The sequence below is a fragment of the Pongo abelii genome, chromosome 19, assembly GCF_028885655.2.
Source record: "Pongo abelii isolate AG06213 chromosome 19, NHGRI_mPonAbe1-v2.0_pri, whole genome shotgun sequence".
Taxonomy (NCBI): domain Eukaryota; kingdom Metazoa; phylum Chordata; class Mammalia; order Primates; family Hominidae; genus Pongo; species Pongo abelii.
The window spans coordinates 1,389,537-1,402,691 of NC_072004.2; the positions used below are offsets into that span (position 1 = coordinate 1,389,537).

The window sequence follows — 13,155 nt, forward strand, 5'->3', positions numbered from 1 at the left end:
ACTTTCGGGATCCTCCCCGGCCCAGGGGCATGAAAATCTCTGCGAGTCCATAGGATGGCTGGCCCCAGAGTCCCAGCTGCCACCACTTCAGCGCCCAGGTGGCCAGCCCACACCGTGACCCCCTCTCCTCGCCAACAGCATTCCCACACACCCCCCCGAGGAAAGGGGCTTTTACTTAGTGTGAGGGTCAGAGGTGGGAGAAGCCCCTACAGGGCCCTGGCAGAGCCGCAGGGTCTGGGGAACTTGGGCTGATGGACTGTGAGGTTTCTGCTTCGTCCTGACCCTGTGTGACTTCCACAGGCTCAAAATCCTGCCTAGGAGGGAAACAGCTGAACCACTTGGCCAAGAGCAGTGTTTGGCTGGCGGGGAGTAACAGCACAATAACAGCAGGCTGGGGGGTGGGGGGGCCAGGGGAGCAGGAGGAGACGAGGACGACGGAGGAGACAGGGGCTGGACTCACAACTGGAGACAGACTCACCCACCGCCCTTTCCCTGCCCCAGCCCAGAAATGCAAAGGCATCTGCGGCAGATCCTGCAGCCACATGTGTGAATCCCGTCCCCTGAGGCCCCGCGGTTTTCATTTGTCGCTCCTGTGATGCCCAGGTGCATCCTGCCCGGGTGGGGGTGGCGGAGAGGGGCCACCCCCGGTGCCCACAATTGCCTCCCTCTTCAGAGAGGGTGGAAGGAGCCTGGAGCAGGCCTCTGCACAGACACCAGTGCAAAATACACGTGCTCACCTTGATTCCTGGAAAGGTGACTGCCGAGGAGGCGTAGGACCCAATCATCAAGGCAATAAACGTGGACCGAAGGTCGCCGAACATGTTGGGCAGCTGAGAGATAAGAAGCAGAGAAACCTCAGTGGGGAGGATGCACTGGGGAAGGGGAGGAGGAGATGACAGAGAACTAGGCCCTATCAGGCCCCTTCTTCACCTGTGCCCCTTCCTGTGTGACTCACAGGGACATTAGTTCAGGGGCAATGACCGCTCACTGAAGGTTTCTCCTTCCTGGACTGAGGCTGACGGGGGCAAGGACGGAGGCAACGCAGAATACAAGCAGTTGTCTGACTTTCCAGCTGGCAACCCTCCCCATCTCTCTGCTCCTGGCAGAGCCCAGGAGCCTTCTTGTCTTTTCAGGGTAACACTGAGATGCCAGAGAACAAAGTTATGAGCCTCAGGCAGCCCTCAAAGGGAGAAAGCCTGTTAAAAATAAGAATCTATTTGGGGATAATAACATCATTTTATAAATAAAAATATCAGCATCCCAGAAAGACCAGATGTCAGCAAAAACTGCTTTTGGTTTGGAGAGGGTAGGTTTTTGGAAGATGTCAATCAGAATGCTACAGTTCTCTTCGGTCTGAGGATGAAGCTGGCCCAGGATTCCTGCTTCTGAATTTCTTTTCTTTTCTTTGTTTTGAGATGGGGTTTTGCTCTTGTCCCCCAGGCTGGAGCACAGTGGTGTGAGCTCGGCTCATTGCAACCTCCGCCTCCCTGGTTCAAGCCATTCTCCTGCCTCAGCCTCCCAAGTCGCTGAGATTAGAGATGCCTGCTACCATGCCTGGCTAATTTTTGTATTTTTAGTAGAGACGGGGTTTCACCATGTTGGCCAGGCTGGTCTCAAGTGATCCACCTGCCTCGGCCTCCCAAAGTGCTGGGACTACAGGCGTGAGCCACCGCGCCCGGCCTCCTGCTTCTGAATTTCTCAGGACAAGCAGGGGATTATCTTCCCACAGGATGTTCTGCCTTAGCAGTTAGCATCCTAGAAGGCCAACGGGAAGAAAGCTCCAGGCTCTCTTCCCAACGAAGCCACTCTCAGCATCTCACATCAGCTCATTCTGGGTACAGGGCAAGAGGGGGCCCGCCTGAATAGGACTTCAAGGCTAACTCTTGCTGCTTCTACAGAAATCCAGGCCTAGGGAAAACTACATCCTCCCAAAGAGGCACAGCTCCTCTAACCTCAAGACAGTTCACACTGTGTGTAGCAAACCTTTCCCGTCCACACCCAGCGTCCTTGGCCTTGGGGGCTGCCCTCTGGATAGCCATGCCAACCTATTTCATTAAATTCAGGCTGCTTATGGGGACTTAATCTATGTCCCCCCAACCCTCCCCACCACTCCCCACCACTCCCCATTTGTCTTGAATCTTTTTTTTTCTTTTTTTTTTTTTTTTTTGAGACAGGGTCTCGCTCCGTCGCTCAGGCTGGAGTGCAGTGGCGCGATCTCGGCTCACTGCAAGCTCCGCCTCCCGGGTTCACGCCATTCTCCTCCCTCAGCCTCCCGAGTAGCTGGGACTACAGGCGCCCGCTACCGCGCCCGGCTAATTTTTTTGTATTTTCAGTAGAGAAGGGGTTTCACCGTGTTAGCCAGGGTGGTCTCGATCTCCTGACTTTGTGATCCGCCCGCCTCGGCCTCCCAAAGTGCTGGGATTACAGGCGTAAGCCACCGCGCCCAACCTTTTTTTCTTTTTTTAAGAGACAGGATCTGCTGGATGTAGCGGCTCACGCCTGCAATCCCAGAGTGCTGCCCTTGACCTCAGAGTTTAAGACCAGCCTGGACAACATGGCGAAACCCTGCCTCTATAGCTTTTTAAAGTTAAAAAAAAGAGAGAGACAAGGGGGGAGCAGATCACCTGAGGTCAGGAATTCGAGATCAGCCTGGCCAACATGGCGAAACCCCGTCTCTACTAAAAATACAAAAATTAGCCTGGTGTGGTGGCAGGCGCCTATAATCCCAGCTACCTGGGAGGCTGAGGCAGGAAAATGGCTTGAACCCGGGAGGCGGAGCTTGCAGTGAGCCGAGACTGCGCCACTGCACTCCAGCCTGGGTGACAGAGCGAGGCTCTGTGTCAAAAAAAAAAAAAAGAGAGAGAGAGAGACAGGGTCTCATTCTGTTGCCCAGGCGGGAGTGCAGTAATGCAATCATAGCTCACTGCAGCCTCCAACTTGGGCTCAAGTGATCTTCCCACCCCAGCTCCCAAGTCACGGGGACAATAGGCCCATGCCACCATGCCCCAGCTAGTTTGTTTGTTTTTTTTCTTTTGGAGACACGGTATCACTCTGTCACCCAGGCTGGAATGCACTGACATGCAATCTCGGTTCACTGCAACCTCCGCCTCCCAAGTTCAAGCGAATCTCCTGCCTCAGCCTCCTGAGTGGCTGGGACCACAGGTGTGTACCACCACGTCCGGCTAATTTTTGTATTATTAGTAGACACAGGGTTTCACCATGCTGCCAGGCTGGTCTTGAACTCCTGACCTCAAGCGATCCATCTGTCTTGGCCTCCCAAAGTGCTGGGATTACAGGCATCAGCCATCACGCCTGGCCTTTAATTATTTTTGTAGAGATGGGGTCTCCCTATATTGCCCAGGCTGGTCTTGAACTCCTGACCTCAAGCTCTTCTCCCACCTTGGCCTCCCAAACTAAATAATTTTTGTTTTATCAAACCTGCCTACCTGCAAGCGAATTAACTGTTGCTGAGTGGAGGGAGTTTGAACTTGGCGACATACCTGTCTGCAGTCATCTCTGCCTGTTTTGCCCACTTTTAAAAATGAGGAAGGGATGTCAGCAAAATTTAAAACCTCTGTGCTTCAAAGGATGGCATCAAGAAAGTAAAAAGAGAGCCGGGTGCGGTGGCTCACACCTGTCATCCCAGCACTTTGGGAGGCCGAGGCAGGCAGATCACGAGGTCAGCAGTTCAACACCAGCCTGGCCAACATGGCGAAACCCCATCTCTACTAAAAATACAAAAAATTAGCCGGGCGTGGTGGTGGACGCCTGTAATCCCAGCTACTCGGGAGGCTGAGACAGGAGAATCCCTTGAACCGGGAGATGGAGGTTGCAGTGAGCTGAGATTGATCCACTGCACTCTAGCCTGGGCAAGAGTGCGAGACTCCATCTCAAAAAAAAAAAAAAAGAAAGTGAAAAGAGGCCGGGAGTGGTGGCTCGTGCCTGTCATCCCAGCACTTTGGAAGGCTGGGGCAGCAGGATTACTGGAGGGCAGGAGTTCTAGAAAGTGAAAAGAATGCACAGAATGGGAGAAACTTCCTACAAATCACAGATCAGGAGCTTGCATCTAGAATATATAAAGACAGTGCCCAATAGTTATTCAAAAAACCAAAAATAGAACATATAAAGAACCCCTACATCTCAATAATAAAATGATAAATAACCAATTTTTTTTTTTTTGATGGAGTCTCGCTGTCTCCCATGCTGGACTGCAGTGGTGCGATCTCAGCCCACTACAACCTGTCTCCTGGGTTCATGCCATTCTCCTGTCTCAGCCTCCCGAGCGGTACCTCCCATTGCAGGTATGTGCCACCACGCCCAGCTAATTTTTGAAATAACCAATTTTTTAAATGGGCAAAGGATTTGAATAGACATTTCTCCAAAGAAAATATACAAATGGCCAATAAGCATATGAAAAGATGCTCAACATCATTAATCATAGTGAAATGCAAATCAAAGCCACAATGAGATACCACTTGATACCCATTAGGACACCAAAAAGTCACAGTGAGGACAGGCGCGGTGGCTCACGCCTGTCATCCCAGCACTTTGGGAGGCCGAGGCGGGCAGATCACAAGGTCAGGAGTTCCAGACCAGCCTGGGGAACATAGTGAGACCCCATCTCTACCAAAAATACAAAAACTTAGCGAGGTATGGTGGAACATGCCTGTAATCCCAGCTACTCGGGAGGCTGAAGCAGGAGAATCGCTTGAACCCAGGTGGGGGTTGCACTGAGCCGAGATCGTGCCACAGCACTCCAGCCTGGGCGACAGAGCAAGACTACGTTTTAAAAAAAGAGGCCAGGCACAGTGGCTCACGCCTGTAATCCCAGCACTTTGGGAGGCCGAGGCGGGCAGATCACAAGATCAGGAGTTCAAGACCAGCCTGGCCAACATGGTGAAACCCCGTCCCTGCTAAAAAAAATTTCAAAAATCAGCCGGGCATGGTGACATGCACCTGTAATCCCAGCTACTCGGGAGGCTGAGGCGGGAGAATTGCTTGAACCCGGGTGGTGGAGGTTGCAGTGAGCCAAGATTGTGCCACTGCACTCCAGCCTGGGCGACAGAGCAAGACTCAAAAAGAAAAAAAAGGAATGAGGCCGGGCGAGGTGGCTCACGCCTGTAATCCCAGCACTTTGGGAGGCTGAGGCAGGCGGATCACCTGAGGTCAGGAGTTCGAGACCAGCCTGGCCAACATGGTGAAACCCCCGTCTCTACAAAAATGCAAAAATTAGCTGGGCATAACGGCGGGCACCTGTAATCCCAGCTACTCGGGAGGCTGAGACAGGAGAATCACTTGAACTTGGGAGGCGGAGCTTGCAGTGAGTCAAGATCTCGCCATTGCCCTCCACCCTGGGCGACAGAGTGAGACTCCGTCTCAAAAAAAAAAAGAAAAAGAAATGAAAAGAAATCCAACAGAAGACAAAAGAAATGTGATGTGCTGACAGGTGCCCAGGCACGCCCAGGTGAGCAATCTTACTCTCTGGGGACCTGCCTCCCAGGTAGGCTGCAGTTCAAAGGACGAGCCTCGGTTTCCAAGCTCACATATTTGGGCTGCTCCATTACTCCAGCGAGGCAGCAGTGTAGCAAAGGCATCTCCGTGGCCATGTCTACCCCAGGGAGAATCCAAATATTTGTTCTGCTTATGCGGAAGGAGGGAAGTGTTCCTGCCCGGCATGCCAGCCCAGCAGGGGCAAAGAAAGAAAGGGGCCGGGAGCGGGGGCTCACGCCTGTAATCCCAACACTTTGGGAGGCCGAGGCAGGCAGACCATGAGGTCAGGAGTTCGAGACCAGCTTGGCCGACACAGTGAAACCTTGTCTCTACTAGAAATAGAAAAATTAGCCGGGCGTGGTGGTGGGTGCCTGTAGTCCCAGCTACTGGGGAAGAGGCTGAGGCAGGAGAACTGCTTGAATCCAGGAGGCGGAGGTTGCAGTGAGCTGAGATCGTGCCACTGCACTCCAGCCTGGGTGACAGAACGAGACTCTGTCTCAAAAAAAAAAAGAAAAAAGGGGGCGCAAACAAGGCTTGGAACCCAACCAGAAGGGCAGATGGAAGCCCAGAGCCTGGCTCCCTTGGTGCAGGGTCAGGTGAGGCTAACATGTAGGTTGCTGCAGTCACCTTTGGGCAAAAAGAGTGTCTCAAACTTTTCAATAGAGCTAGAGAATGTTCCGGAAAAGCAGAGAGCTTGCTAGCTAGGCATTTTCCTTCTACCTTTTTAATCTCAAGCCTGCCTGCCTTAACCCTAACCTAGGCTGCGGACCAACAGAGCCACAGGGGCCTGGGGTGACCATGTGGCCCTGCCTGGTCTTCTGGAGTCTTCTCCCCAGCACTAGATCCAGGATGGGGAAGAGCAGAACCTGGGGAAGAGGCTGACTCTCCATCTGTCCATGGATGGGGCCTTGCCCTCAGGCCTGGACAGGGCAGGGGCCTCCCAGCTGCTCCCTTTGATGCCCTGCCTCTTGCCGCCTAGAACATTCTTACCAGCACCAAGAAAATTCTTCCCAACATGTTATTCTGGTCAGCAGGGCCATTCCTCAGGGGAGTAGAGTGCCTCAGGAGAACCACACTAGGTAGGCTTCAAACCAACACCGACATCTTATATTTTTAATTATGATCTTTTCCTTAGAACAGCAATGCCTGGGCTGGGCGCAGTGGCTCACGCCTGTAATCTCAACACTTTGGGAGGCTGAGGTGGGCGGATCACGAGATCGAGACCATCCTGGCCAACATGGTGAAACCCCATCTCTATTAAAAATACCAAAAATTAGCCGGGTGTGGTGGCACGCACCTGTAGTCCCAGGTACTTGGGAGGCTGAGGCAGGAGGATTGCTTGAACCCAGGAGGCGGAGGTTGCAGTGAGCCGAGATCATGCCACTGCACTCCAGCCTGGCGACAGAGTGAGACTCTGTCTCAAAAAAAGAAAAAAGCAAAGCAAAGCAAAGCAAAGCAAAGCAAGGCAAAGCAAAGCAAAGCAAAGCAAAGCATATCCATTGCAAAATGTTTGGAGCAAAGTATAAAAAGAATAAAGTACAAATCACCCTGAGGCCAGACGCAGTGGCTCACATCTATAATCCCAGCACTTCAGGAGGCTGAGGCAGGTGGATCACTTGAGGCCAGGAGTTCAAGACCAGCCTGGCCAACATGGTGAAACCCTGTCTCTACTAAAAATACAAAAATGTACCAAAATTACAGAAAATTAGCTGGGTGTGGTGGTGCCTGTAGTCCCAGCTACTTGGGAGGCTGAGGCAGCAGAATTGCTTGAACCTGGGAGATAGAGGTTGCAGTGAGCAGAGACTGAGCCACTGCACTCCAGCCTGGGCAATACAGTTAGACTCCATCTCAAAAAAACAAAAAACTTTTACTAATGACTTTCAACATTTTTCTACAACTTAAAAAATTATTTGGCTGGGCGCGGTGGCTCACGCCTGTAATCCCAGCACTTTGGGAAGCTGAGGCGGGTGGATCACGAGGTCAGGAGATCGAGACCATCCTCGCTAACACGGTGAAACCCCTTCTCTACTAAAAATACAAAAAATTAGCTGGGTGTGGTGGCGGGCGCCTGTAGTCCCAGCTACTCGGGAGGCTGAGACGGGAGAATGGCGTGAACCCGGGAGGCAGAGCTTGCAGTGAGCTGAGATCGCGCCACTGCACTCCAGCCTGGGGAACAGAGCGAGACTCTGTCTCAAAAAAAAAAAAATCATTTATATTTGTCCTTTTTTTCTATGGGAATGTTAATCTTTCTTTTTTTTTTTTTACAGTAATCTATATCTATATATATATATATATATTTTTTTTTTTTTTTTTTGAGACGGAGTCTGGCTCTGTCGCCCAGGCTGGAGTGCAGTAGTGCTATCTTAGCTCACTGCAACCTCCACCTCCCGGGTCCAAGCGATTCTCCTGCCTCAGCCTCCCGAGTAGCCGGGGTTACAGGTGCCTGCCACGACGCCTGGCTAATTTTTGTATTTTTAGTAGAGACGGGGTTTAGCCATGTTGGCCAGGCTGGTCTCAAACTCTTGACCTCAAGTGATCTGCCTGCCTCAGCCTCCCAAAATGCTGGGATTACAGATGTGAGCCACCGCGCCCTTCCAATATTTCATTTAACATAATTTCAAAGTAGGTCTGTGCTCTAAGGTAAGCAAAAAAACAGACATTCTAAATCTCATAAGAGATTTTTTTTTCTTTCTTCTTTTTTTTTTTGAGACAGGGTCTTGCTCTGTCATCCAGGCTGGAGTGCAATGGTACGATTCTGGCTCACTGCAACCTCTGCCTCCCAGGTTCAAGTGATTCTCCTGCCTCAGCCTCCCGAGCAGCTGGGATGGATTACAGGTGCCTGCCATGACATCCAGCTAATTTTTGTATTTTTAGTAGAGACAGGGTTTCACCATGTTGGTCAGGCTGGTCTCAAACTCCTGACCTCAAGCGATCTGCCCACCTCAGCCTCCCAAAGTGTTGGAATTACAGGCGTGAACCATTATGCCCAGACTTTTTTTTTTCCACACTGTTCCTCTGAGTGAGGAATCAGGTTTCAGGACCCTCAATGTTGACAACTAACATTTTACCCTTGAGATTTTATAACATCTGTATACAAGAATCGCGTTGCATATTTGCTGCCTCTGTAGGGTTGTTGTGGTAATGACTGATTTTCCACCCCTCCCAGTTTGGTGGGTTTTTTTTGTTTATTTTGGTTTTTTTTGTTTGTTTGTTTTAAGTAAAATGTCAGAAATGCAAAAATGCTGCATTTATTTCTCTTAAGACATTGAAAATAGTGGAAGTTTGCAGATTTTTAATTCTTCGTAGGTCCAAGCTGGCACTAGACTGCTACCAAAGGGGTCTACTCAACACGCTAATTCCAGGCTTGGGGACCATCAGCAAACTGCAATTAAACCTGTGGGCATGAAACTTCCAGAGTGGTAGGATCTCATTCCCATATGCCCACCAAGGTTCCAGGTGTAGCTGGGAAAACCCAAATGTTCCCTGGATCCCGAGACGGCTAATAAGCACTCAGGCCTGCTACACCACCGAAGAGAGCCCCACAGCCAGAGAGGCACACTGCCTGCTTCACACAGCCAACAACCCCACCGGAAACAACCCGTGCTGGCAGCCAAGGCCAAACCGATGCGAAGGCGCTATTGAGCCAGAGTCCTTCTGCACCGAGACTACCCCAGGCGTGCACCGCCCTCCCGAAGGTCCAAACCGATGCAAAGGCGCTACTGAGCCAGAGTCCTGCACTGAGACTACCCCAAGCGCGCACCGCCCTCCCGAAGGTCCAAACCAATGCAAAGCCACTATTGAGCCAGTCCTTCTGCACCGAGACTACCCCAGGCGGGCACCGCCCTCCCGAAGGTCCAAACCGATGCAAAGCCACTATTGAGCCAGAGTCCTGCACTGAGACTACCCCAGGCGTGTGCCGCCCTCCTGAAGGTCCGTGTGGGTCGACAAGGGCGCACAAGCTGCAGGGGGCTGCACAGCAAGGTCTCCTTCAGCTTTGTTTTAATTCTTTTATTTTTATAGAGACAGGGTCTCACTCTATTGCCCAGGCTGGTCTTGAACTCCTGGATTCCAGCGATCCTTCCACCTCGGCTTCCCTAAGTGCGACAATTACAGGCGTGTGCCACTGCCCCCGGCCAATCTTTGCATGTTGATTTTGTGAAGGCTCTTTATGTATTAAAGACATTCACAGGCCGGGCACGGTGGCTGACACCTGGAATCCCAGCACTTTGAGAGGCCGAGGCGGGCGGATCACCTGAGGTCAGGGGTTTGAGACCAGCCTGGCCAACATGGTGAAACCTCGTCTTTACTAAAAATACAAAAATTAGCCGGACATGGTGGCGGGCACCTGTAATCCCAGCTACTTGGGAAGCTGAGGCAGAAAAATCGCTTGAACCCCAGAGGCAGAAGTTGCAATGAGCCGAGATTGTGCCACTGCACTCCTGCCTGGGTGACAGAGCGAGACTCTGTCTCAAAAATTAATGAAAATAAAATAAAATGAAGACATTTACAGTTCTATATACTATAAGTTTTCCTAGTTTGTCATTTAACTTCTTAATTCATTGTGTTTTGTTTTTTCAGTTTTTTTTTTTTTGAGATGGAGTTTCGCTCTTACTGCCCAGGCTGGAGTGCAATGGCGCAATCTCGGCTCACTGCAACCTCCACCTCCTGGGTTCACACGATTCTCTTGCCTCAGCCTCCCGAGTAGCTGCGATTACAGGCGCCCGCCACCACGCCCCGCTCATTTTTGTATTTTTAGTAGAGACAGGGTTTCACCATGTTGGCCAGGCTAATCTCGAACTCCTGACCTCATGTGATCCACCCGCCTTGGCCTCCCAAAGTGCTGGGATTACAGGTGTGAGCCACTGCACCCGGCCGAGGGTTTTAAAGATCATAAATAGGGTAGGTATTAACAGTAGTTACTATTATGATATGTGTTATGACTTAATAATAAGGAAAATCTTCTAGTCAAGCTGCTCCTGGGCACAGCCAATGAGGGAAGTGTCCTCTGGCAGGAACCACAGCTTTGGGAGGAAGAAAAGGAAGCCGACTACAGGATAAAACACAAATTAGTATTCCCCTTTAAATAAATAATTAGTGTCCACAGAGACAGCCTTTCTTCTCCTGTCCTTGTTATTCTGTTGCGACCACACATTGACTGCTGTCAGGATGTTTATGCTTTGGGTTTCACTGGTCAAGGTCATCCTTCATGTTCTCTTCAGAGAGATTTCATTTGACACAAATGCTAGGTACTCCCTAAAAGCTGAAACACACTTTTGACCACCTATTTAAAAACTTCTATTGGTCAAAAAACACCATGAGGCCGGGCGCGGTGGCCCACACTTGTAATCCCAGCACTTTGGGAGGCCGAGGCGGGTGCATCACCGGAGGTCAGGAGTTTGAGACCAGCCTGGCCAATATGGTGAAACCCCATCTCTACTAAAAATACAAAAAATTAGCCGGGCGTGGTGGCAGGCACCTGTAATCCCAGCTACTTGGCAGGCTGAGGCAGGAGAATCGCTTGAACCCAGGAGGCAGAGGTGGCAGTGAGCCGCGATTGCGCCATTGCACTCCAGCCTGGGCAACAAGAGTGAAACTCTGCCTCAAAAAAAAAAATACAAAAAACAAAAACAAAAACTTAAAGATTAGAAAAGTCAAGGGACTCCCCCAAGCTAGTAATGGTCAAATTGGGGATTCAAGCCAGGCCAAGCCTCTGTGTGTAGGCCCCAGGCCACACTGCCTCTCTGGAGTCTCCTGTGGACCTGGCCCATACACACTTCAGTGTGGATCCCACGGCTTTTACATGTGCCTTATTAAGATCCAATCTGCGCCCTTCAACTAGAGGTTTATTTTTCATTCATTTACTTATTTATTTTTTGAGACAGAGTCTCGCTGTGTCTCCCAGGCTACAGTGCAGTGGCACGATCTCAGCTCACTTCAACCTCCACCTCCCCGGTTCAAGCGATTCTCCTGCCTCAGCCTCCCAAGTAGCTGGGATTACAGGCACCTACCACAATGCCCAGCTAATTTTTTTTGTATTTTTAGTAGAGACGGAGTTTCGCCATGTTGGCCAGGCTGGTCTCGAACTCCTGACTTCAGGTGATCCATTTGCCTCCGCCTCCCAAAGTGCTGGGATTACAGGCGTGAGCCACCGTGCCCAGTCATTTTTTAAAATTTGTTTTTGGAGATGAGGTCGTGCTATACTGCCCAGGCTGGAGCGCAGTGGCTATTCACAGGCATGATCCCTCTACTGATCAGCAGGACACTTTTGACCTGCTCTGTTTCTGACCTGGGCCGGTTCAGCCCTCCTTAGGCAACCTGGTGGTCCCTCACCCCCCAGAGGTCACCGTATTAATGCTGAACTTAGTGTAGACATCTCATCAACACAGCACACTATTGTGCAGAACTCCTGGGCTCAACTGATCTGCCCACCTCAGCCTCCTGGGTAGCTGAGACTACAGGGGGATACCACAATGCCCAGTCCCCATTTAGAGATTTCTCACATTCCTTCTGAAGCTCCTTTTAGATCCATCTGCCCCCTGCCTTCACCTCCTGCTGTTGCCTTCGGCTGACCTCCCACGGTCCGGTGCCACAGCATCGGATGGGCTTGCATTTGCCTGTGGACTCCCGTGGCTCATCCTGACATCTGGGTCACTCCCCACATTCCCCCTCTCGCTCACTCTGTCCCCAGCTTCCCTGCCTCCACCGGTCTCAGCTGCGCATAAAGGCTATTCGGAAGCCACGGTGCCAGAGTGAGGGCTGAGTGCTGAGCAGAGCGCCCTAGTGCGGGCCTCGAGGGCTGGCAGAGGGGAAGGACCCCAGGAGGGGAAGGACCAGCTTTGCTGCGAAGCAGGAAGCCGGAGCTGTTTCCTGACTCACCACCACACTCACAGGTGGGAGTGCAAGCCCCTCTCCCAGCCCTCGGGTGCTTCCCACACAGCCCCCTAGCGGCCTCCGCCTCCGTGCGGGTCAACCTGTCCTGCCGGCCGGGCTGCTCGCTCACTGCCTCCACGCAGCCTCAGTCACACAGGGAAGCCCGTGACTCTCTCTTTCAGCCCCCTGGCTGCAGCGTAAACAGGCCGGACTGTGTGACCTTCCCAGAGGGGAAAACAGCAGCTGCAGGCGGCCCCTCCCCTGGCATTCTGGCCGTAGAGGATGGCCACCGGACAGGAGTCCCCGGAGGGCCAAGGCCCTGGGACAGTGCGGGCGGGGGAGCTTCTCTAAGATGCCAGACGTACGTGCCTTTTGGCCCAGGGTAGGCCATGGCATTGCTGGCAGGCAGAAACAAGGGGCAACTGTGGCACCCCCGGCCCTGACTTTCCACATCCACGGCCTCCTGAGTCCTCCCTGGCCTGCAGGAGGCTGGGGAGCTGGGTGGTGGGTGGGGACTGGGGAGCTGGGAGGTGGGTGGGGACTGGGGAGCTGGGAGGTGGGTGGGAGCTGGCATTCTGGCCCTCGGGTCCCCTCCAGAGGGAGCCTTGTCCTCAGGTGGCTGGAGTACACACCCAGAGTTCTGTACAACCTGCACAGGCTGGGATCCCGGAACCAGACTGCACAGGTAGACTCGGCCAGGCTGGGCTGTTTCCTACCCACAACAACCGGGCAGCTCCAAGCACACGCTGCCCGGGAGAAGGTCCTTGTGGTCACCTTTCTGCTTCAGTGCTGAAG

At 52.2% G+C, this 13,155-nt stretch overlaps 1 protein-coding gene across 2 annotated transcripts in view; it reads right to left on the bottom strand.

The window, feature by feature from the left end:
- SLC43A2 (solute carrier family 43 member 2) overlaps positions 1 to 13,155 on the bottom strand; it is a 55,576-nt gene that overhangs the window by 19,089 nt on the left and 23,332 nt on the right. For both annotated transcript variants that reach the window (XM_054535101.2, NM_001131238.1), the window contains 1 exon segment: positions 738 to 830. In XM_054535101.2, coding sequence (XP_054391076.2) covers positions 738 to 830 — 93 coding nt within the window.